This window comes from Rhinopithecus bieti, unplaced genomic scaffold, assembly GCF_001698545.2.
Source record: "Rhinopithecus bieti isolate Rb0 unplaced genomic scaffold, ASM169854v2 scaffold_56806, whole genome shotgun sequence".
In the NCBI taxonomy this organism is placed as follows: domain Eukaryota; kingdom Metazoa; phylum Chordata; class Mammalia; order Primates; family Cercopithecidae; genus Rhinopithecus; species Rhinopithecus bieti.
This window is the reverse complement of record NW_016823424.1, coordinates 1,134,406-1,159,799: the sequence shown is the minus strand read 5'-3', so window position 1 is coordinate 1,159,799 and position 25,394 is coordinate 1,134,406. Positions and strand designations below refer to the sequence as shown.

Sequence of the window (25,394 nt, the reverse complement as noted above, 5' to 3'; positions counted from 1 at the left end):
ACTGAAAAAAGGTGGCCCCCGAGGGTGGCTGCTGGCACTTTTGGCAGTTGCTGCTATGGTACCTATGTGGTAGGATGGCTGGGGGGCAGAGTGAAGATATGCTAGGAAAAGAAAGTGGGGACTGTGTATGCAAGAAGGGGGCAAAACTCAAACACGCACACAAGCACGCATACACGTGCACACATATAAACATGCGCATGCGCATGCACGTGCACTGCCTTCCAGCTGATCCTCTGGCCTCCTCGGTCACCTGCAGAGCCAGTTGGAAGAGCAAAACCCCACACCATACAGACTGATAGATGTGACAGGTAGAAGGTGCTGTGAGCACAGTCGGCACTGCCTGGTCGGGAGATGACAGAACCATCTGGGGATGAGGCCCTATCGGTGTCCAGACTGAGAACTGGCCAGAACGACTCTAGTCTTCAGGCCATATCATCAGGCTGGGGTGCTCACCAGTTGGTGGGTGTGGGTGGGCCCCAGGAAAGCAAGACATTACGGCAAGAAAGCAGGTCCCCAAGTTTATTGGAAAAGGGGAGACAAGAGGCCAGAGAGGCAGGGGGAACAGTCTCACAGTGCTCCTTCCAGGGAAGGAAGGCCCTTCTCCCCGGGAGGGGCAGAAGGCTGAGACAGGGGAAGGAATGGGTCTATTCCCCAGCGGCAGGCCCCTTTCCAGTGGGATGAGAGGTAGGGAGGAGCCGCTGGCAGGAATGAGCTGATGGTGTATTCTCAGAACACAAGGGGAAAAGCCAGCGATGTGCTGCTGTTCTCAGTTGAGGGTTGGGCAGTGGCACATCTGGCAGGCGGAAGGGGCTCCCCTGGCTCTCTTTTGGGCCACTTAGCACCTCCCCTGGCCGCATGAGCCCCCTCCGCAGGTGGTGTTCAGCTGGCCACAGGGCTTGCACAAGCCGGTGCTCACCACCAGGTTCCCGTTGCAGGGGGCGCTGCAGACGCTGCCTGTCACCGGCCGGGAGCCAGACACACAGAGGTCCCCGCACACAACCCCACCCCGGGAGCTGCTGACACCTGTGGGAACAAGGGCAGGGTCAAGAGACCCCTGCTGGTGGCTGTCACATCCAACCACCTTCCTTTGGTCTGTCTGATGTGTCGGCCATCCAGGGAAGGATGCGAGGAACCTCCAGTTCTATTCTGAAGGTGTGGAGGGAACCCTAGCCTGGGAGCCAGCAGACCGGGGTTCTGGTCCTGGTTCTGCCTTGTGACCTTGGGGAATCCCTTCCTCTATCTGGGCCTCAGCTTTCTCACCTATACAGGGTGAAGGTTATGAGTGACATCTGAGGTCCCTTCTTGCAGTGACATCTTATTATTTTTCCCCTCCCTAACACATCGATGCTGTGAGGTTCTTTCTGCCAGCTAACCTTAGTCTCTCTTGTCGCATGACCAATCTATCCTCTTTACTGGGGGAATTATTGGAAACACTCCCCCCGAAGTCTCTGCATATACTCGTAGTCAAGAAGTCCTTTGTCCCCAGTCTACATTTTCCTTTTCAGGGTTCAAGATACTTACAGACATTCACAGCTTCAACACCTTCACACAGCCTGAGTGGGGAAAAAGTAAGGAAGGGGAAGATGAAAGAAGTCAGAATGAGGTCATCGAATCTCCCCTAGGTGCCAACATGGGTCATCTCAGGGCTATTTCTGACCTACATTTATGCCCTTGTGCAACTTAGAAAAAGTTGCCTTTCTGGCAGAAGCAATGTCAGGTCACACTATTTAGCAAGCAGAGTATGGTTGGATTTCAGCTCTCATTTGTCTGTCAGCTGTCATTTGTCTTGTGCAGTGAACAACCTGAACAACCATATTTGTCAGGTCTGGATAGGCTCAACCTTCAGAAGGGGAAGGCCCTCTTGGGAAGACGAGGTCAGGGGTGGAGTTTGGCCAGCAACCCTGCCCTAGAATAGGTGATGTCCTAGAAACCAGACAGGGTATGGATCTCGGAAGAGTTGAGAATGAGACAACTTGAAGATATGGATCTGGGATCCATAGAGGCAAGAATGTCGCCTGGGCACTGAGACTGAGATAGGGACAAATCAAAGGTGGGCAGGTCTATGCAAGTGGAGTGCTTAGGGCTGGGCTGGACCCACCTCTGCTCCTCGCCCTCCAGCAGGCGCCTGTAGGTGGCGATCTCAATGTCCAGGCCCAGCTTGGAGTTCATCACCTCCTGGTACTCCCTGATCAGGCAGGCCATGTCCTGCTTGGCCTTCTGCAGGGCGCCCTCCAGCTCGGCCAGCTTGCAGCGGGCGTCGCTGAGGGCTGCCTCACCCTGCTGCTCAGACTGGGCCACTGCAGCCTCCAGCTTGGAGTTCTGGGTATGGAGAGGAGAAAGTGAAGTTTAGTTTCCTGAAATCCCAGCCAGTCTCCAATAGGATCATTCAACTTCTATCTTAAAATACTGTCTCCCCAATCAGCTTCCTAAATCTTTCTTCCCTCCTCACTTATACCACACACACACACACACACACACCCCACACACAGATACTCACACACACCTTGGCCAAGACAATCAGAAATATCTCAGTAGACTCCTCATCTTACTCTGTCACCCTGAGACTGCACTGGGAAGACTTTTCCAGAATCTAATTCAAATCCCTCTGCTGAGGGCTAACTCCAGTCTCTTCCTACACTGAGAGATGGGTCGGGTTCCCATACCTGGCACTTGGCATTCTCCACCTCGGCCGTCAGCCTCTGGATCATGCGGTTTAGCTCATTGATCTCCTCCTTAGTGCGGCGCAGGGTCTCCCCATGCCTGATCACCGTGGCCTTCATCTCCTCACACTGCAGGAAGCAGAGATGCTCAGGAGGCTCAGGATGAGACATCCCATTCATTCGGGAGAGCACAGACAATCGCACTGATTGTGCAGTGCTCGGCCTGTGCAACCACATGTGGCAGTCCTGCCTTGCCACCCCAACCTGAGAGCTATTGGCTTTTCTGTTACCATCCTTAGGGATCGGAATCCCCAGACAAAGAAGCCTTTTCTACTAGATACCCCGCATCCCTCCCACTGCCATGTCTAGCAGGCAGGAGTCCTGTGCCGCTTACCTTGCTGCGGTACCAGGACTCAGCCTCGGCCCGGCTGCGGGTGGCGATGTCGTCGTACTGTGCCTTGATCTCGGCAACGATGCAGTCCATGTTCAGGTCCCGGCTGTTGTCCAGCTTGACAACCACAGAGGTGTCTGAGATGTGGGACTGGAGAACGCGGATCTCCTGCAGGAGGTGGGGAAAGGAAGGACAACTCACTTACCCGGGCTTCTCCTAATTCCTGGATGCCTATCATCCTTTTGGCTCATTGGGAGCAAACCTCTCATGTTTGGAGAAACGAACCTGATGAAGTCGCATAACTTTCTGCACAAATAGGAAATCTCTTTAGAGGAAAACACAACCGTTTCTCAACTGCTTGCTTTTGGAACTATTTAGGCCCATGTGCAGCCAGCATGGTCCAGATGCTTTCCAGGGGCTCAGTCCCTGTATGGGGGCCTCTTTCCCTTCTCCTAGACCAGCCCCATGAAGGAAGGCTATTGCTGCCAGAGAAAGTCCTGGGCCAGAGCAATGGGTTCAAGTCTGTCTGATGCTGTGTGTGGTCTACGCTGCAGTCCACTGACTCAGGGGAAGGACGCAGGGCAGCTTCCCAAGGCACAGTTGTCTGGGGTGCTCACTCTCCTGCCCCTTACTAAATTTGTTCCTTTTTGGTTCTCCATCCCTTTGCCTCTCTGCTCCTTCCCTCTCCTTGCTCCCTGCCAACCCTCCAGCCGTGAGCCTGGGTTCATATGTCAGCAGGCCTGGTTCATGCCTGTGGGTGTCTGGGCAGGGGGTCGGGGATCCCATGGGGGGATCTGTGCCCACCATGACTGAGAGCCCCTCACCTCCTCGTACAGCCGCCTCAGGAAGTCAATCTCCTGGATCAGGGCCTCCACGTTGGCCTCCAAGTCTGACTTGCGGAGGTAGGCGCAGTCCACATCCTGTGTGGGGTAGAAGGGGCTGTGAGGCCGGCTCTCGTCAGAGGGCTCTGAGGATCCTGCTGCCGTGTGGCAGGACAAAGAGGATGGGGGGTGGGACTCAGGGCGAGCTCAGTGCCAGCTGGGCTTCACTCACCTTCTTTAGAGCCACAAACTGGTTCTCTGCTGTGGCTCGAAGTGCGACTTCTTCTTCATACCTGAGGTGAGGAGGGAGAACAGGACCTTGTCTGAACAGCTCTTGATCTTGGCCATAAGCATGTGTGCAAAGGAGCCTCCTTCCTAGACCTCCCCCTGATCATCTCCTGCCCCCAAGTGAAATGGGTGGGGCTCTGGAGGAAACAGGCTGCTGGCCCGGGCCTACTGGGATGCACTGGAGAACTGAAGCACTCAATGCCCTGTTTTGTCGGAGGTTGGGAGGACAGGAATCTGGAAGCTGAGTGTGTGAATGAGTGTGGCTGGGGAGTGCGAGGTGCTATTTTTCTCACCCAGGTCTCCATCTTCTCTTCCTTCGAGCCCTCCCCTACCCTCACTCAGCAGCAGGTGGTGGGATCCTCACTCTGTCTCTCCCCTCCTGGCCTGAGCTGTGGGAGGCAGCTCAAAAGATAGGGAGGGAGGGGTATGCTGGGCCTGGGGAGTCCATGGAGAGAATGTTACTGAAGGAAGCTGGCCACCCCTCAAAACAGATTCCTTCTGAGGATCCAGTGCTTATTCTTCATATCATATATCACACTTTGTAGCTGAAGGGCTAGATTTATAACTCTGTCGTGCCTGCCTTCCAGCAGACTGCAGGCTCCACAAGGACCCGCACTGTGTGGATTGCGTGGCCCTGCGTCACTAGCACCAGCACAATGTGCTGGCGTGTGGTAGGTGATCAGATTGTGTTAGCTGAGTGAGAGAGCAAACTTAGGAAGACACATATCCAGGACTTTGAGATCTGGTCTCAAAGGAACCAAGGAATACAAGTTTTTGTGAAAAATGAATGGAGAAAGGGAGAGAGCATTGTTTCCCTGATCTGCTGGTGGAAAGACAAGCTGAGCCTCCATCCTCCACACCCAAGGGATCCCTGTGTCTCGAGCAGGGGGTACAGGTTCCTCTCCACTCTCAGGCAGAGATGCCAGCTGCAGACTGGACACTCCTCCAGGGAGTGCCACAGGGAGCTGCCACCATGCTCTTTCCTGTGCCCAGCATCCCTCCTGCCCTCACTCACTTCTTCTTGTACCCCTCCAGCACCTCCTGCACATGGTTGAGCTCTGAGGCCAGCCTCCCACTGTCGGCCTCCACGCACTCGGCCTCCCGCCGCAGAGTCTCGATGTAGCCCTCAAACAGGGGCTCCAGGTTGCTCTGGCAGCACTCGCGGTTCTGGAAGAACTGCAGCTTTGTCTCCAGCAGCTTGTTCTGCTGCTCCAGGAAGCGCACCTGCCACCCAGAGGCAGAACCTAAGAACCTCTTCTTGCAGCATCATAGGGCAAGAGGGGTTCCCAGCACCAGGGCCTGAAAGCCCCCAACTCTCTGACCCAGAGTCTTCCCTGGAAGGGGTTATGTCATCTCTCTCAAAAACACCACCAGGGCTTCACCAGTTCACCACCTGGAAGCTCTTCCTGGGAGTTAATCTCTTCTAAGTCAGTTTACCTGGTGTCATGGAAAATGCTTGGAGTCCAGATTCTGCTGCCACTTGTTAACAATGTGACCCTGGATAAAGCACTCACTCCCTCTGTAGAGTGGGGAGGTTAAAGCTCACCTTACTATGAGGATTAAAAGAACCCTTTAACAGAAAGGAACCCCACACTGAACACTTGCTGCTGCTCAATCACACCAAGCCAGGTGGACCTTTTTAGAAAGGCAGACTGTAGAAGTTGAAAAATAAAGCATGTGCCAATTATTCAAACCCTATAACAACAATGCAATTAGAATAATAGTCACCTGGAATATGAGAATAGGAATGTCCTATGCTCCAACTCCCTCATTTTACTGATGAGGAACTGGAGGCCAAGGAGGTTCCCTGACTGCCTGAGAGCTCACAATGGCAGAGAAGAGCTCAAACTCTCATCTTCTGCTCTGCAGGGGGCGCCTTCTCTCACTTTGATAATTACAGGAAAATTTCACATTCCTCTCCCAGCCACGAGGTTGGCCCAGTACTCCCCTCAGCTTTTTTTGTCTAATAACTTGGCCACACCCTTAGTAAGTCCTGTCTTATGCTATTCTTGGTCTCTCATGCTATTAGAAATTCCAGATTTTTTTTTTTTTCCCAATCCTTTCTGGTGGGCATCTCTCTAGTGTGACTTCTCTCTTGAGGTTTTGGCTCTGGAGGGCTTTTTCCAACCCCAGAACATCTTCCTAGTCAGAGCCTTTTCTCCCAGTCTCTCACATCACTGCCACAAGGTGATTGCCTGGATTCGGTGGGGAAGGTGGCTGCAGACTCGAGTTGGACACTGACTCCACAGATGAGTTCAACCAAATCCAGACTCTGCACTGCCTGCCTCCCCATAAAGCCCATGAGGACGGGGACCATGTCTCTTGCTCACCCCGGGATCCTGAACCCCAGGAGCAGTGGCTTGGACAAAGTACTCTAGCCCCTGCTCAGTGGCCAAATCACTGTGTGGTATAGAAAGAGCTCTGTGCCATGCATGAGACCCACTTCCAGACAGTCTTCCAGCACCACACTTACTAGCCCTGCCTTGATGGAGAGAGCACCTCCTTGGCATTTAAGCAGTTATTTGGCTTCAAATGCCCTGAGCGCCCACAGAGTGATCCTTTGCTCACTAGGTGATATTATCACTCAGTATGGAAGGCTCTGCCTCTCCTTCTGCTTTTGTGTTTTCAGTTAATCTCCCCCATCAGTCTGGCAGCTCCTGGCCCTATTTTTGTTTTCTGTCTGTGTCCTAGAAATATGACTACCTTTCCCTTTGGCCTGGGAACTTCTGTGGGCAAGTTCTTGCTTTTGACTTCCCTGTCAGTGCCCAGCCTGAGTCCTGAACATGAGTAGGGGTTCAGGAAGGGTGTGATCCAGAGCACCCACCTTGTCGATGAAGGCCGCGAACCTGCTGTTGAGGCACTTGATCTGCTCCTTCTCCTCCTGCTTCACGCACTGCGCGTTGGGGTCGATCTCCAGGTTGAGGGGCGTGAGGAGGCTCTCGTTGACCGACACGGTGGTGATGCATGGGGGGCTGGGTCCGCACACGCCCCGGAGCGATAGCCGAAGCTGTGTCCACAGGAGCCGGCGCGGAAGCCGCCGCACACGCTGTGGCTGCCGAAGCCCCGGGAGAGGCCGCGGTAGCAGGAGATGCCACNGTCCTGAACATGAGTAGGGGTTCAGGAAGGGTGTGATCCAGAGCACCCACCTTGTCGATGAAGGCCGCGAACCTGCTGTTGAGGCACTTGATCTGCTCCTTCTCCTCCTGCTTCACGCACTGCGCGTTGGGGTCGATCTCCAGGTTGAGGGGCGTGAGGAGGCTCTCGTTGACCGACACGGTGGTGATGCATGGGGGGCTGGGTCCGCACACGCCCCCGGAGCGATAGCCGAAGCTGTGTCCACAGGAGCCGGCGCGGAAGCCGCCGCACACGCTGTGGCTGCCGAAGCCCCGGGAGAGGCCGCGGTAGCAGGAGATGCCACGGTAGGGGGCGGCAGTGATGCAGCAGCGGCCGGGCCGGGGTCCGCAGGCGGAGACGCAGCTGAAGTTTCCAGGGCGGAAACCACAGCCCATGGAGATGAAGCCACAGGTCATGATGGAGGTTAGGAAGTGTCTGAACAGTGGAGAAGATGGCGGAGGATAGAGCCAAGGTCCCGTGCTCCCTGGCAGATGGCAAGCCCTTTTATGTGCCAGGAGCAGCTGGCGTTAAAAGAGGGAGCAAAGAGACAATAGCTGAATTTTATTGGCTTGGCATCACCCTGGCCTCTTAAGCCAGAACCCTGCTTGCCTCTTCAGTGTGGCTGCATCAACAATCCCTGGCCACCGGCCCTGTTTCATCTTCAAAGCCCTTTACAAGCTTACTCCTTGCTCCTGCCCCTCCCATTGGAACTGCTGTGGAGCTGGAGAGGGGCTCCTGAAAGCATCAGCCGCATTCCACCTCCAAGCTAGGGGAATGGGTGCAGTGACGGGGGTGAAGCCTGCTCCCTGAACCCTGTTCTGAAAGGGCAGAGCTGGGCTGTGGGCCCTGGACCCACGGCCCAGCCCTGGGGTGGAGTTGCTGGCCTGTCCCAAGGAGGAGGCTGCCTCCCAGACAACCTCTTGCTGTAGGCTTTCCTGTCTTTATCTCAAAGGCAGGTTCCTTTCCTCGTTGTCAAGATTGGCCTCTCCTATCCTATTCCTGCCCAGAGCCTGGGCAGGGATGGGAGTGGGGGTAGAGATTTAGGGGTGGGAGAAGGGCATGGTCTTTGCACTTTGGGTATTCCTAGTGCAGGGACACTATCTGAGACATGGAAGAAACTGATTCAGAGAGTTCTGGTCAGAGCCAGGGCTATACTTCAGAGTTCCAGGTGTCATTGCTGATGGGATCGGGAGTGGGGAGTGTGGAATACCTCAGAGCTCCAGGGACTGAGCAGGGAAGGCTTCATGGAGGAGAGTGGGGACCTGGGCTTGAGGAGGATTGGGGTGGGGTAGTATAGGGTTGAGAGATGACCAGAAAAGAGTCCGGCTCTGATTTGCAGACTAGACTATGTGTATTCATTTATTCAGGAAATACTTATTTGGTGCCCACCAACTAGACACTAGCCACTGTGCTAGGTCCTGGAAATCCTGCAGAGACCTGGGGTGCTTGGAGGTAGCATGCATGTAGGGGAGCCAATATTTGGCTAGGGGGAAAGACGAGAAGACGTAGGTTGGGGGAAGGCCCCCACAATGTCCAGGCTGACTGATGTTCTTTAGGGTCCCAGCAGGGAAGCTCAGTGATGGGGTCTTGAGGTGTATGTTATCACCAGGAAGGAGGGAAGCTGCGGGAGGTGAGGGATGTCAGCAGGGTCCTTAAATGAGATCACTGTATCACCTCAGAGAACGTACTGGGTGAGAGAAGGGTGCTAGCTCATGCAACTGTTCCCAAAGCCAAGCTCTCTTACTTTGGGCCCTTGTTCCTTTGGGTGAGGACAGGCAATGGCTTTCATGGATGGACAGTGGGACCGAGCCAGGAGATTTGCCTTAACCCAAAGACCTGAGCCCCTCAACACTTCCAAACACACATCTCTGGACTGCTTTTGTCAGGAGAGGATGAGGAGGACTCCACTGATGGACCTGTGTCCTGACCCAGCCACAATCCAACACTGACCCAGTCTGGGCTAATAGTAACCCTCCCGGGACTCTCATCTTTTGCCCTTCCCACTCCCACTCAGGGTGAGTGGGCCAGTTATATCCCAGAGTGGAGATCAAGGAAGAGGGGCCCATATTCTGTGGGCCTGAGGGAGGGCAGGTGATGGTGCTGTTGAAGTCTCTTCAGGAGCTGGACATCTGCCATGGATCCAAAAAAAGGACTCTCTTAGCCCCTCTTCTTGGGTCCTGTGGACTGCCTTCCAGAGTCTTGTGTCTGGAGTGGGAACTCTGGGGCTGTGGGCTGTGTGATAGGGGATCCTGGTATGAAAGACACACCAGGGGAGCACAGCCTGGGGGTACCTGGGGGCCTGGAGGTGGCTGATTGCAGCTGAGTGGCTAGAGGGATTTTGGGGGCATCTTTGAGGGAGGCTGGGCTGGCTGGTGCTGTCATGCTCAGTCTTGGTTGGGTCAAACACATGCTAGATAGCCAAGAAAGACCAGGCTCTTCACTCACTCTGGAACCAGTGAGCACCTGGAGTGCTCTCTACACATATCCAATGATTATGGGGGATCTGTTTCTTGGTGAAATGCTGAGGACTGCAGGGCAGTGAACCCTCTGTGAAGCATTTCCCCATCACCATGCTGGCAACTGCGCTGCAGTCTTCTGACCTGGCTCATCTGTCTCAATCCAGCAAGCTTGGATCGTGTTGCACCCCTCCACCGAGGGGCTCTGTGTAGACACATGACCTCCTTGGGGTGGGGGAGCCATGACCATGCCCACCCCTGCCCTGATTGGAGCTGAAGATAGCATGGACCCTGGAGATAAAAAGACACGTTTCGAAGCCCAACTATGTCTCTTACTAGCTTTGTGCCATGGCACAGGCGTTTTCCCCCGGGTCCTTACTTGTGAAATATAAATGGCAATCCACAGCTTGCTGGGGGTTGGGAGGACTGAGCGAGTGCCTGGTGGTGGGAAGCGCCACCCCCACCTCACTTTGTGCTAGCAGAGTGACTGGGTCTTGGTTGCAGGCACCTGGCAGAGCCTTGCAAAGGGACAGTGTACACGGCTAGTGAGATGCAGAGTACCATTCCTGGGTAAGCAGAAAACAGTTTTACAAGGCAATCATTGCCACCTCAGAAAGCCTTAATTAGAGCATCTATTTGTAAACAGCTCAGAACAAAGGGAAATGCAGACCAGGAGTCCCTTGAAAACAAACTTAGACAGGAAGCTGACAAAGAGACAGCAACACCCAAATCCCCAGGCTGCCTCCTCCCTCCTGGGCTCCAGGCTGTGATTGGTTCCTGCCCTAACCATGGGCCCATAAAGGGTCCGGCAGAGCCACAGGCTGTTTCAATCACCAGGACCTGGACTCTGTGCCTGCCCTTCACACCTGGCCTGGGTTGGCCTGGAGGAGCTACCGCTTGCCCTGTTGATCTCGTCCTCAGATTCCCACCTGCATCTCTTGGGGTGCAACCCTCTGGCCTTATTCCTGTGTGTTTTTCTGGTGGCTGCCTGCCTGTCTGCTAGGTTTCTGATACCCTGGTGCTCTGACTTTTGTCACTTCTTTCTTGCCTTAATATCCATGTTCCTTCACATTTTTTGTCCCTTCTTAATGGGTTTTTGATAAACAACTCTGAGATGAACATTAATAAACACATCTTTGGGCACATGTCTAGTAATTTCCTTAAAACAAATTCCTGGAGGTGAAATCGTTGAGTCAAAGGGGACTGTTCCGGTCTTCTCCAGGTGTGCCTGGCCACAGGTTGCTGACCTGGTTGTGGAAGTGACGTTTCCATGGGAAGCCTGCTGCAGTGAAGTCGTTAGATCTGGGAGTCCTGGAAATGGGGCTGCAGCTCTCATTTGAGTCACTATGTGTGTGTGTGACACATTAGCTAATCTCTGTAAACCTTGTGTCTTCATCTGAAAAATGAGGATTCTAATACTGGCCTTTTGGGCCTTTGTGAAGATGACCTGGGGAGGGGAGTGCATGTGAAGCCTACGGAAGGCATGCAATCCAGGAGGGCAGAAGCTGCATGCGGCTTCCTGCTCCAGGCAGGAAGAATTCTTTGATACCTCCAGTTTTGCCTTCTGTCCTTGAACTCACAACACACCTCCAGAGCTGATAAGATATGGCACCTTCACATACTCACTACTATTTACTAAGCAAGTTCTCTGTACTGAAGAGGAAGGAGAGGGATTTAATACACGGCCCCTGTCCAAGGATCCAACAGTGTAGTTGGGCAGATTTGTAAGTATGCACAAGTTGTATTTTGGATGAAGCAGTTCTTCAAGGCTCCTCTTCCTCTGAGTGGGAGCTTGCTTTGGGCTGGAGGAGTCAGAGGCTTTGTAGGAAAAGTCAGACTTGAGCTGGGATTTGAAGGATAGAGGGGTTTGGAAAGGTCAGAAGGGTGGAGGCAATGCCAGGCAGTGAATTGAAGAAGAGCACAGACGTGTTCACAGGGCGGTGGATACCGCGGTTGAAGCTTAGAGGATGTCACACCTAAAGGATGAACTTGAGGCACATACCAGTGAAGACTGAGAGCAAGACAAAGGTGTCCATTCTCGAGGCCATGCTGTAAAGGACTAGAATTCCTGGCCAAGAAAAGAAATGTGTGTAAGAATTGGAAGAGAAGAGATAGAACTGGCATTATTTTCAGACAATGGGATCAGTTGTGTAGAAAACCCAACACAGTCAACCAATACAGGGTAGAAGTAACAGGAAAAGTTGAGCAGTGCTGCTAGTTACAAAGTCAACTTACAAAAATCAAAAGTGCTTTTCTTTATCAGTGACAGCTAATCAGAAAATATATAGAAAATATGGCTGGGCACAATGGCTCATGCCTGTAATCCCAGCATGTTGGGAGGCTGAGGCGTGCAGACCACTTGAGGTCAGGAGTTCAGGACAAGCCTGGCCAACATGGTGAAACCCTGTCCCTACTGAAAATACAAAAAAAATTAGCTGGGCACATTTGTAGTTCCAGCAACTCAAGAGGCTGAGGCAGGAGAATCGCTTGAACCCGGGAGGCGGAGGTTGCAGTGAGCCGAGATCGTGCCATTGCACTCCAGCCTGGGTGACAAGATTGAAACTGCATCTCAAAAAAGATACCATTCCTAAGAGAGATTAAAAACAATAAAGTATTACATAACTTTATAAAATATGCACAAGATCTGTAGGAGAACAATATAAAACTCTATAATAATAATAAAAAAACCAAGAAAATCTGATTAAATGGAATTATACTATATTCAGGAATACGTTGACCTAGCATTCTAAAGTTATAAATTGCCCCTAAGTTAGTTGGCAAATTCAATGCAAACCCAACAAACATTCCAGCTGGATTTGTTTTGAGGAACTTGATAAAATTAATTTTTTTCTGAAAGAGTAAAGTTTATTTACAGCAAAGCCAGTTATGAAAAAGGAAAGCAAAGAGGAGTCTGAGGACTCGAGATAAAATAGTAATAATAAAGTGTGCAGCAATATGCCAATAGACAAATGGAGCAGCACAGACACTCACAACAGGCCTCTTCCCATCAGTAAAGCTTGGTATTTAATGAGGGTTGCAACAAGCAAAGGGCCATTTTTTCAGTCAGTGAGATTTGTAAAAAAATAGACACACCATATGGAAAGCATAGAGCTGGAGTCTAGTTCATACCATGTCCCATGGGAAGCCTCGGATGAATTAAAGGCCAGGACAGATAAAGCTAAAAGGCAAGCAGAAGGCCATGTAGGAGAATGTCCTTACTTATGGGTGGGGAAAGATTTCTTAAGCAAACCTTAAAAATCAAGACCAGCAGGTACAAAATGGATCGACATGACCACATTGAAATGAAAAATTCCAGTTTAGTGAAAGACTACATAGAAAAAATTAGTTGGTAGTTGATAGCCTGGGAGAAGTTTTATATGTAGAGAAGTTCCTTATACACATGTGTGTGTGTGTGTGTGTCTGTGTATAAGAAACGTCTATATATGTAAGGAATGCCTGCAAATCCACAAGTAAAAGAAAGGAAATCCAGTAGAAAACTAGTCAGGGATCTGAATAGACAGTTCATCAAAGGGAAAGCCCAAATAGCTAGTAGGAATATGAAGAAATGACGACTGTCCCCAGTCCTTAGAAAGATGCAGATCAGGCCACGAGATGTGTTTGTACCATCAGAATGGCAAGGATCAGAAAGGTGGATGTGGAGGGGTGGGAGGATGAGAGCCCTCTGGCACTGTGGTTGGGATCGTGCACTGTTGTAGATATTCTGGAAAGCAACGTAGAGTTGTTCAATGAATTCAGGCATGTGTAAATGTGTAAATGACCCAGCACTCGCACTCCCGAGAGAAACCCAACCCCACATATGACAGCAGCCCTTATGCAAAGAACAGGCTATTTACTGTGGCATTATGTGTAGCAGAAGGAAGTTGGAGGCACCCTAGCAGATTAGTTAGAGAGCGAGAGAGCTTTGCTGCGGCCAGCCTGAAAATCAGGCCCAGGAGCCTTCAGATGTCTTCTGCTGAGCCTTTGGTGCCTGGGGAGATGCATCTTGAAAGTGGAGCTTTTGGGAACTAAAGCTGCGAAGGCATATAATGGGCTGGAGGAGGGAAGACTGGCTCAAAATATCTGTTTAGAAAGTTAATGTCTGGGGTGGTGGCAGTGGGCTGCCCAGGGAGGGGTACACGGCCAAGTGCTGAGCACGTGTAGGGAAGCCCCTGGGAAAGTGTAAAAAATCCAGGCAGGGAAGAGCCAGGAAAGTCACACTCCACGCTGATCAATGTAGGAGGGCTTCTTGTAGGAAAAGGGCTTTCCTAGGTGGCAGCACTGGGTACCTCCTGATGCCAGGCTAGGGTGCCCTCCGGTGGGAACATTGTGGTAATCCTGGCAGTCCAGGACATCTTTTCTAAGGCACGCTCTGCAGCAGAGCTATGACTCACACGGCTTCTCTGAGCCACAGAACTCAGGGCTTTGCTCTATGAAATGGATGCACATCGTGCAGGTGTGATGCAGCTGGGTGAGCCCCAGTTCCAGGGTAATGACAAGCATTTCTGGGCCACGGTTTTCTTCCTGTTCATCTCTGACACTCCTCCCGCAAGCCTTCTGAATGATTGGAGGGGGTAGTCCTGGAGGGCGTCTTGTGCCACCCCACCCTCCATGCTGTACCACTCCTGCTGGATCCCTCCAGAACAGGGAGGCTCTAGCTAGGCTGGGCAACCTGAAATGGGCCTTATATTGAACCCTAAGCCAAGCCCCGTGCTTGAGCTTGTTGATCACCCTCTGCCTCTCTGGTTATGCCCCACACATTAACCTGGTCCCCCAAAAGCCTTGCTCAGCGCTTCCCAAGTCCTCTCTACCCTGCAGCCCACCCACTCCCTTGAGATACACACCCATCCTGCTCTCCTCAGGAGCCCTCACAGTGCAGGCTTTCAGGGACCTGGGTGCATGGGACACCCCTCTGGGTGCTATCAGGGCCAGCAGTGTCCTCTGGAAGCAGTGAGGGGCTGGGGCTAGCCACTCTTCCCCTCATGGGGTCTGAGCAGCAGGGGAAGGGTGGCCACTGCTCCGGACGCTGTGAGTCTGTGGGTGCTGCCTGAGGGTGCAGGAGCTCCTTAGAACAGACACAATGAGCTCTCCCTGCTCAGACTGCAGCCCCCAAGTAAGTCAAATTTGGTTGTTAAAGTCACTAAATTTGAGGACTTAGTAACTGCTGTAGTAAAGTGGAACAGACTTACCTGGATTCCATAATTTGCAATCACTGTTGAGTATTGGCATCATCTTATTCCAGAAAATAAGAAAATTGAAATTCATTGTAAGGTTTCAGTTTTAAGCTCTATTTAAACCTCTTCTGTCTGCCCGCCTCCCCAACTAGGCCACCTCCCCACATGCCCAAACTAGCATATTTAGGGCTCTCATGGCTTGGTGGGATGGGGGTCTTTTCATCACACATTTCCACCTTCCTTCTCTTTTGAGATTTGCAGCATGTATTGAGTCAGGGGAGAGATGGTCAGGCAGGGCTCCCTGCCTAGGTGATAGCTTGTTAAGGCAGCAGTCTCCGTGGCTGCCTCTAAATTTAGGTGGTGGCCCACAAGCCTGTTGGAGGGTTGATTTCACAAGGTCCCCTACCCTGGTGCTGCCTTGCAACATATGGCCACATCTTGCCCTCCATGCTGCTGGATGGCCCTTCCATCTCAGTTGTCCTCAGAGACCATTTTTTGGGCCTGTGGCTAAGAGGGGTGGTGACCAGGTGTGTGCAGCTCTCTTAGAAGAGGAGGGATGCTGATAACCTCTTGTGCTCAGCTTTAGGCCTTGGCCGCAAATCGGGGAACACAGGAAAAATGCATCTTCTCTGCCCTTCCTCACAGAGTACCACAGCGAATATCCTAGTTTATTGTACATAGCCCTCCATAGGATTTTAGGGCTACTTATTCACCCTAGAAATCAGAAGAGCCTGTGTCTCCCTTCTCCATCAGATGTAGGAGACTCTGAGCCGCTCCCTCAGATACCTGGTTTCTTCAGCCTGGTAATGTACACCCTCTTCTCAGAACTCTGCACCCCAGAAACACTGCTTCCGCCTCCATGCTGCCTCAGGTGTAGCTGCACCCTCCCTCTTCTTGTCCTGGGTCAAAGCTCTTATTCTGCCCTGGGTTCTCTGTCCTCTCCCTCAGCTATCAGTCTCACTTAGTTCGGAAGCATCTTAGAAGCAGGGTTCTAATTCACAGACAGGGACCTTCTGCTGATCTAGAATTACGAGAGAAACAGGTGTTACTTTGTAAGGTACTAAATACATGAAGTTTCACTTAGAACTCTTCTGTGGGGACAAAAATATTTCTAAAGTGAATTACTGGCTTTCAGGCTGCATTAAGTACATTGGATATAACGTGAAGTTTACTTGGAGGCTCAGGGTCGCAGGCACCACGGTGCAGCCCCCATGGGCTCTCAGGGACCATCTTGTGCAAGCTTCTCCTTTTATGGACTGGGAATGGCATTCTATCCTTGCTATGTTGCTGCCTCATCTTTGCATCAGCCAGCAGGATGGGGCCTGTGGTGCATCGCTTCACTGATTATGACGTTTTGCATCTGACCTGCACAATGACCCTGAGTTTGTCCTGCAAACCAGAGATAGTGAGATGGGTGGAATAATTTGTAGCCATGCTAAATTAGGACCCCATGGTGTGTGATATTTTCAGGTTCACATTGGCTTGAGATGCCTGTGAGACTGTAAGGTGGAGATAACAGTAGAAGTTACCATTTATTGAGCATGTAGTACAGTATATGTTACTCACTGTGCTAAATACATTGCACAATTATCTCATTTAATCCTCTCAACCAGCTCAGGAGGAGCTGTGGTCAATCTTGATGCTTTTATTTGACTTATACTGTATACAGGGAGGGTACTGCCCAGAGAAGGGCATTTGGCTTGTGTTTGCCATTCTGTTGTCTTATCTGCTTATTCCTGACACAAAACTGTGCCTTGGATGGTGATATGGTTTGTCTGTGTCCCCACCCAAATCTCATCTTGAATTGCAGTTCCCATAATCCCCACGTGTTGTGGGAGGAATCTGGTGGGAGGAAATTGAATCGTGGGGCAGTTTCTCCCATGCTATTTTTGTGATAATGAGTTCTCATGAGATGTGATGGTTTTATAAGAGTCTGGCATTTCCCCTGCTTGCACTCATTCTCTTTCCTGCCGCCCTGTGAAGAGGTGCCTTCTGCCATGATTGTAAATTTCCTGCGGCATCCCTAGCCATGTGGAACTGTGAGTCAACTAAACTGATTTTCTTTGTAAATTACCCCGTGTCAGGTATTTCTTCATAGCGGCATGAGAATGGACTAACACAGATGGCAAGATGGCTTTACGTTCAACCTCCAGGGAAGCAGAGTTCACTTAATACCAAGCTCTCAGTTGAAAAGCATTTTGCAGAGGGGTTCCAAATGCCAACAACCGTCATCCTTCTTGCGGGGGGACGTGTTGAGTGCTTGTCATAAATGGGGAATAGTGGCAACTGAGGACTCCCCTCTGCCCAGGTGCTGTGCTGTCACATCCAGCTTCCTCTGGACAGTCAGCCAGAGTGATGTGGGGTTTAGGAGACTGGCCTTGGGCAAGCTGGCTCTTGTACTCACCTGCTGGTGACCAACCCATTTAGCTGAGTCTTAGTGACCTCTGGAGTGAGAATACTACATCTTCCAGAGACTGTTGTTAGCCTGGCCACCAGATAGTTCTAGGTCACCCCATTTCCAGACAAGTGGCAGGATTGCCTTTCCCTGCCCTTTGGTGTGACTGGCTCTAGTCAGTGAAGTGTGAGCAAAAGTGATAAATAGCCTAGCTCGTCCTAGGCTATTCCAGTCCTGATGCTGCATTGTCAGTGTGATCCCCAGACCTCTCTGTTCCTCTGCCACAGCAACTGGAAAAATTCCAGGGAGTAGTTGCTCCGTCATGGCTGTTCCAGGAACCTGGAGTAAGTTTATTAAGAAGCAAAGCCCTTAGGCAACAATGGTGGATGTGGAGGATGAGTTAGAAGCAAAGCACTGTTGTTTTAAGCCACTGAGATTTTTGGGCTGTTTCTTGCCACTAAATAGCCTAGCTGATCCTAGCTGACACCCTCCCACATTGGGTTAAGGGAAGATTAAACGAGCTAATGCCTGGAAAGCATTGAGCACATTCTGCCCTTCACACATACTTGATACAAATTAGTGTTTTCTATATTTCTCCGTTTAATGTCCCCTAGGCATTTCAACCTCGACATACCCAAAGCTGAGCTCGGACACTCATCCACAAATACCATGCCTGCACCTCCTCCTGCTCTCCATGCAGTGAGATTGCACCACCTCCCAGTCTCTCTCACAAGCTGCCAACCTGAGAACCATCATCTGGACCACTTCTTTTCTCTCCCCTGACATCCAATAAATTGATGTGCCTTCTAGATACCTTGTGGTTCTTTCCATTTCCTCCAACACTGTCTTAGCTCAGGCCTATGTAATTTTTCATTTCATTTCATGTGTTGGCTTGTTAGCTGGATTTCCTGCTTAATTTATTATGCTCCACAATCTGTTCTTCACCCCACTACTTAGTTCATCTGGCCATGCATCCAGTCTCTCCTTCTTCTCACCCATCCATCAATTCATTCATCCTGATCCACCCACTTCTGTGTGTCACTACCAGTTGAAAATTCTTCACTGTTGACAGGAGAAAGTCCAGACTCCTAGGGGTGGTACACAGGTCTCTGTGTCCTGGCCTGGCCTGTTTCCGACCTCACTTCTCATCATGCTGCGGGGAACAACACCTTGTTCCAACTATGCTCAACTGCACTTTTCCGAGGGTCATTCTTGATCATGCCTCTCTACCTTTGTACGCGTTATCCCCTGGGTCTGGAAACTCAAGACTTGGTTTGGGGGCCATTTCCTTTCAACAGAGCCAGGCATCTTTGCACATCTCTGTTAAGATGTTACCGTACTCATCACAATGTACTGCAGATGTTTGATTTTCCATCTTGTCTGGTAACTGTGAGCCACATGAGGGCAGGGACTCCCTGTGGTCCATCTTGGTCTCACCAGTGTCTAGTGTGGTGACAAATAGGTACTGGATAAGTAATATGGATTGAATGGAGATGAGTGGATGAGGTTGGGCCAAGGACTCATGGATGAGGAGGAAGATAGGCACTCAGTGACCACTATGTCACCCCTATAGGCCACAGAGCACCAGCTTGCAAGGCCATGATACCATCAACAGGCACATTCAGGTAGGTACTAAGTAAAGGCTGGCTGCCAAAGATGAATGCCAGGCGGGGCAGCTTGGGTGGGCCATGAATGGGGGTGCCTTTGTAGTTTTGTTCTCTGTTGACAGGGACCTCCAGTCCTGGTGGTTTCCCATCTGAGGATTATGGCCAAAAATTGTCAGCTTTCCTTCAGGAGCTGAGCATATCAGAAGATCCAAACTGAGATCTACCCATCTGTGTTTTTTGTTTTTGTTTTTTTGGACACCCTTATGATGTTGCCGATGTTAGTAAAAAATCCAACTATCCCTAAGCTGGAGGCAAAAGAGAAAGGCCATGTGGTGCATTCATCTCTCAGTCCCTAGAATAGAAGATTCTTAGCTTTTCTTTGGCAGTTTATCCAGCATCTTACAGCTCAAAGACTTGCTCTATCTTGCAAGGTGAGGTAAAGAATCGCAACATCAGAACTTTGTTCCTCAACGACTATTTGGAAGAGAGTTGCCCTACGGACAAGTGTACACTCTCAGTAGTGTTAAGTGAGCAAAGAATAAACTTTTATTGTGTTTGAGCCATTCAGTGGTGTATAGGACTGCGTGCAGGGGCAGTGGGATTGTTCCACCCTAGGTATAGACCATAAGGAGTAAGTTTTTTGTACAGAACTTAACAACAATAATAAATAGACTAAAAATTAGTCTTCATTATCACGAATCATCAGCAATTCTAAACAATGTCAATGATAATAAATTCTTCTCCATCAGAGCAGACTGCTTCCATCCTCCATTCTTCTTTGATGATTTGTCACCTGGGCTATTACACTTTTTTTTTTAAACAGCAGCTAGCTTTGTTTACACTACATGAATACAATAATGCATTTGGTAATCCAGGACATTCTTCCTGCCCTGCACTTAGGTCCTTCTGGGGAAAGTGCTCTCAGATGCTTATCTCTATATAAAGCTGCCATGCTTTGTGCTGTGTGACCCTGGATACAAGATTAGCAAGATTAGCCCAGAAATTGGGCCAGAGGTAACCATGACCAGCATGAATATCAGGGAGAAAGCCAGTCTTGATGGGAGACTCTGCTTAACAGGGGTGTTACATATGAGATGCAGATATACTAGCCCAACCCAGTTTTCTATCTTTGAGAATATACAAGCACAGCCCCCTCAAAGAAAGCAGGGGGAGCTGCTCCTGAGAAGATGACACCCCACGTGGGCTACTGGAGATGCCATTGATACTGAACAGTGATAAGCCTTCTTCCATTAGTCTTTGCACACCGTGGAGAAGAAACTTGATGCTACTGCTGAGATAGATGTCTTTTCTCTCTAATGTCCTCAGTTAGCCTCATCATATTCCCCCATCATCTAAATTGCTGAGACATGGGTCTTCCTTGAATCCTGAAAAAGCATGACAAATATAGGGAATTAGCAGGTTAACATGGAATGTCAACAAAAAGAGATAATTGTAAATTCATAGGCTGTTGGGGTGGAACTCATGACTTAAGGACAGACTATGAAGAAGGCATTTGAAAATGTTATGAAATCAAGGAAGGAAGTATTTAAGTGGTGATAAAGGAAAGAGAAAAAGAAGCAAAACTGCACAGAAAACTACCTCACCAGAGAATGGAGACGATTCTTTGAAAACTACAGACTGTAAGGCTTTAATATTGTTGAATGAAGAATTTCCTGTATCAGAATACGTGCCAGATACCTGAACACATATGTTAGGAACAGAGCACCTGCAATTATTGAGGTCCCTCCCCAACCGTTTTATCTCCTAGAGGGCAGAGGAATCCACGGGACTAAGTCCTTTCCTGGTCCAAAAAGGTCTAATTGCTGACATGACAATAGATAAACCTAAGAGAAAGAGACCTTGTTCCTTGCTTTTCCATCACAGCAATGGAATAGTGTTCTTGGACGTATGAATATTTACCGTAACTCTAGAAAAGTATGTTTTACAATTGAATTTCAAGAAATTACTGGTAAGACACAGAGACCCTAGGAAGAAATAGAAAATAAAATTCTGCAGGTACTTTCATAAATAATTTTAATGGAAAACAAAAAAGCTAGGCATGTAAAGAAATCAATGTTGCTAAAGAGAGAGATATTTGAACCCAGATTTTTTTTTTAAGGCGGAGTTTTTCTTTTGCTGCCCAGGCTGGAGTGCAGTGATGCAATCTCGGCTCACCACAACTTCCATCTCCCGGGTTCAAGCGATTCTTCTGCCTCAGCCTCCAGTAGCTGGGATTATAGGCATGCACCACCACGCCCAGCTAATTTTTTGTATTTTTGGTAGAGATAGGGTTTCTCCATGTTGGTCAGGCTGGTCTCAAACTCTTGACCTCAGGTGATCCACCCACCTGGGTCTCCCAAAGTGCTGGGATTACAGGTGTGAGCCACTGCGCCTGGCCTAAATCCAGATTTTAAAAGGCTACCTTTATAACAGCCTGAAGGCAGGCTACATAATATCAATTCCAAAGACAACAAAGTAAGTTGACTTTTATTTTCTGCAAGTGATTCTTGAAACCAGAAGCAGCTCAGGGATGCACAGGTGAGGAATGGGGCACAAGGTGAGGAGGAGGTCTATTGGTTGAGGAAGAGAGGGTGACATTAGCAAATAGAAGAAGCAAAGGAAAGCACTCAGGGCCTGACTTGCTTCTTTCTTCCTCATAAGAGTGAAAATGGTCACTCTTGAAAAGCAGGAGAATGTCATGTGGTGAGCTAGAGGTCAAAGGCATGACATTGAGGCTTCATCTTGACGCCTTAGAGGCCTAGGGTTCAGATAATATCACATTCAGGGGACCGAAAAAACATGCAGAAATGATGGAGAACAACTACCAGAAATCTTGGGAGAGTGATGTCAGCAGGATAGTGGGATAGTTCCAGCCCTTGACCTCCCCAGAGAAATACCAATTTAACAACCTTCTATGGACAAAAATATCTTTATGAGAGCTCTAGAATCCAGGTGAGAGATTATAGCACCTGTGTAGAGCAAAGAAATAAGAAAAGATGTAAGGTGTATTGAAAAAGGGTAAGAAGGACAGCTTCACCGATGTCACCCCTCCCCCAAGCTTACATAGCACAATGCAGAAAGAAAGAGCGGGGAGAGAGAGAGAAAAGAGAAACATCCTCTCAGCCTGGGAGTTCTGCTGTGAAAGGGAGAATGAAGTGAACTTCTAACTTTTCTACAAACCCTGGCATTAGGCCCATATACCCATAGATTCTGGCCCCTGGCATTAGGCCCATCTGTAGACCCTGGCACCAGGTCCAACTGAGGATCCTAGATCCTGACACCAGGCCCACTCAGCTGCAGACCCTGGCACTAGGCCTATCTGCCCACAAACCCTGGCCTATGGGCCTTGACACCAAACCTGCCAGTTTGTGGATCTCAGCACTAGCCCCACCTGAGGACCCCATCACTATGTCTGTTTATGGATTCCAGACCGTAGCACCAGGCCCACTTGTCTGAGGACCTTGGCACTGAGCACACCCTCCTGTAGACTCTGGCACCAGCCCCACCCAGATGGCTGACTGGGGTGACTGCTGAAGGGCTTTCCCTGCCAAATACAGCCTAAAAAGACTGGAAGAGGTGACTGCTTCTTCAATGCACAGACATCAATGTAAAGCTACAAAGATAATGAAAAATCAGAGAAACATGATGCCATCAAAGGAACAAAATAAAGCCCCAGGAACTGATCCTAATGAAATGAAGATCTACAATCTGCTTGACAAGTAATTCAAAATAATAGCATTTGTTTGTTTGTTTGTTTATTTATTTATTTATTTATTTTATTTATTTGAGATGGAGTCTTGCTCTATCACCCAGGCTGGAGTGCAATGGCGCAATCTCAGCTCACTGCAAACTCCACCTCCTGGGTTCAAGTGATTCTCCTGCCTCAGCCTCCTGAGTAGCTGGGATTACAGGTGCCCACCACCACACCCAGCTTATTTTTGTATTTTTAGCAGAGATAGGGTTTCATCATGTTGGTCAGGCTGGTCTCGAACTCCTGATCTCAGGGACCCACCTGCCTCAGCCTCCCAAAGTGCTGGGATTACAGGTGTGAGCCACCATGCCTGGCCCAAAATAATAGTTTTAAAGAATTTCCGTGAATGACAAGAGAACACAGATAGACAACTAAGCAAAATTAGGAAAGCAACACATGAATAAAATGAGAAGTTCGACAAAGAGATAGAAACCACAAAAAAGAACCGAACAGTATTTCTGGAGCTGAAGAACACAGTCACTGAACTGAAAAATTCAGTAGAGAGCTTCACCAACCTACCCAATCAGGCAGAAGAATGAATCAACAAACTCAAAGACAGGTCATTTGAAGTTAGCGAGTCAGAGGAACGAAAGAAAAAGAAAAAAAAAGAGTGACAAAAACTGTGGGAGTTTTACAGGACACCATAAGCAAACCAATATACACATCATAGGAGTTTTAGAAGGAAAAGAGAATATGTATGAAAGATTTATTGAAATAAATAATGGCTGAAAATTTTCCAAATGTGGGGAGGAAAATGGACATCCAGATTCATAAAACCCAAAGACCCTAAATAGTTGAACCTAGAGAGGTCTACGCTGAGATACATTGTAATTACATTGTCAAAAGTCAAAGATGAAAAGATAATTTTGAAAGTAGCAAGAGAAAAATGACTCATTACTGTCAAGGGAACTTTCCTCTTCACTGACCAAGACTATTAACAGATTTCTCAGCAGAAACTTTGCAAGCTAGAAAGAGTGGGATGATATACTCAAAGTGTGCAAAGTTTTACTTTGCTCCAAGCAAAAGTTTTACTTTGCCACCAACCAAAAGGTCTGTATTTGACAAAATTGTCTTTTAAAAATAAAGGAAAGATAAATACTTTCTCAGACAAACAAAAGCTGAGGGAGTTTGTTACCACTAGCCCTGCCTTATAAGTGCTAAAAGGAGTTCTTCAAAGTGAAACAAGAGGATGCTAAACAGCAACATGAAAGCATAGAAAAATATAAATCTTACTGGTAAAGATAAATATATAGACAAACACAGAATAATATATTGTATTGGTAATATGTAAATCACTTTTAACTCTAGTATAAAAGTTAAGAGACAAAAGTATGAGGAATAACCTATGACCATAAAATTGGTTAATGGATACACAATATAAAAAGAAGTAAATCCTGACATAAAGTTTTGGGGAGAGGGAGTACAAGCAAAGAGTTTTTGCATGTGATTGAAGTTATCAGCTCAAAATAGAACAGTATAACTCCAAAAAGTGTTGGTTATACAAGGTGAATAAGTCCAAGAGATCTACTGTACAGCATAGTGCCCATAGTTAAAAATATTGTATACTTAAAAATTTGCTCAGCGAGTAGATCATATGTTAAGTGTTCTTATCACATAATAAATAAATAAATAGTAAATCAAGAGGGTAGAAGGAAACTTTTGGAGATGATGGATAGGTTTATCACATAGATTATGGTGACTGTTTCACTGGTGTGTACATATCTCCACATTCATTAAGTTGTATAGATTAAATGTGTATAGCTTTTTGTATGACAATTATTCCTCAATTAGACTGGGTTAAAAATGTAAGCACACACACAAAACAAACAAAACAAAAAGGAAATCTTGGTACTTAGGTAACAAGAGCGGGACTCTGAGTTTGGATAAATAGTGATCTCTTGATTCTTAAGCCTGGAAAGAGGACAAATGCCAAGGTGACTCTCAAGGATTTCCAACAGAAAGGAGACCACATGGTTTCCTTAGGAAATGTTGAAAGTCAGCCGGTCCAACCCTTGCTTGTACAGTTGAGAACACTGGGGAACAGAGAGGGTAGGTGACTTGTGCCAGGCTGCACGAGTTGGCAAAGCCACGATGAGCATTTGGGGCACCTGCCTTGGCACTTGTCTCACTGTGCTACTGCTTATCTTTGTTGCAGAGACAACTTTAACCTACCAGAAAATGTGGAGGCATTCTTGACTCTTCCCCTTGTCTCACATCTCAAATCCAGTAAGTCAAGAAATCTAGTTGACTCTTTCCTCAAATTCTATCCATAGCTGGCCACCTCTCACGCCCTCCAGGGATTCTCATGCCCTCCTCCCTGGCAGGAGCCTCTGCCATCTCCTAGGACTGACCCTTCTCCCTCCTTTCACTGTCATGTCGCCTACAGTCTGTTTCCCAGGCAGCTGTCAGGGTGATCATTTAAACAAGTAGGGTTATGTCAGTCCTGTGCACAAAACCTTCCAAGTCTCTACATGACACTCTGTGTGGGAGCAGATGTCCTTACAACAGCTCACTGGCCTTCCATGACCTGTGTGGAGACCCCTCATCGCTGTGTCTCTCTGACCATGCCCATACTCACTCCCTCACTCTCACTGCAAAAACCACACCAGCCTCCTTGCTCTTGGTGGGAACACCAGGCCTGTTTGTTCCCACTGTGGGTCTTTGCACAGGCTCCTTCCTCGGCACATGTGGCTTGCCCTTACCCCCTTAAAACCTTTGTCTAAACGTCCCCTTCTCAGTG

At 49.0% G+C, this 25,394-nt stretch overlaps 1 protein-coding gene across 1 annotated transcript; it reads right to left on the bottom strand.

Moving 5' to 3' along the window:
- Positions 1–505: 505 nt before the first annotated feature.
- LOC108521569 (keratin, type II cuticular Hb3) lies at positions 506–7,751 on the bottom strand. The gene is made up of 9 exons (XM_017861445.1): positions 7,307–7,751; positions 5,176–5,384; positions 4,105–4,165; positions 3,876–3,971; positions 3,055–3,219; positions 2,664–2,789; positions 2,099–2,319; positions 1,522–1,553; positions 506–1,023 (listed from the first exon to the last, which is right to left on the bottom strand). Exons 1-9 carry the CDS (start codon positions 7,688–7,690, stop codon positions 836–838), a joined length of 1,482 nt encoding a protein of 493 aa, XP_017716934.1. The 5' UTR covers positions 7,691–7,751; the 3' UTR covers positions 506–835.
- Between the last annotated feature and the right edge of the window lie 17,643 nt (positions 7,752–25,394).

Coding starts and splice junctions, on each gene's coding strand:
- LOC108521569 (XM_017861445.1), bottom strand. CDS start 7,690: ATGACCTGTGGCTTCATCTCCATGGGCTGTGGTTTCCGCCCTGGAAAC. Junction 4,166..5,175: donor CTGGAGGGGTACAAGAAGAA/GTGAGTGAGGGC, acceptor TCCTCACCTCAG/GTATGAAGAAGAAGTCGCAC. Junction 2,320..2,663: donor TGGAGAATGCCAAGTGCCAG/GTATGGGAACCC, acceptor CTCCATACCCAG/AACTCCAAGCTGGAGGCTGC.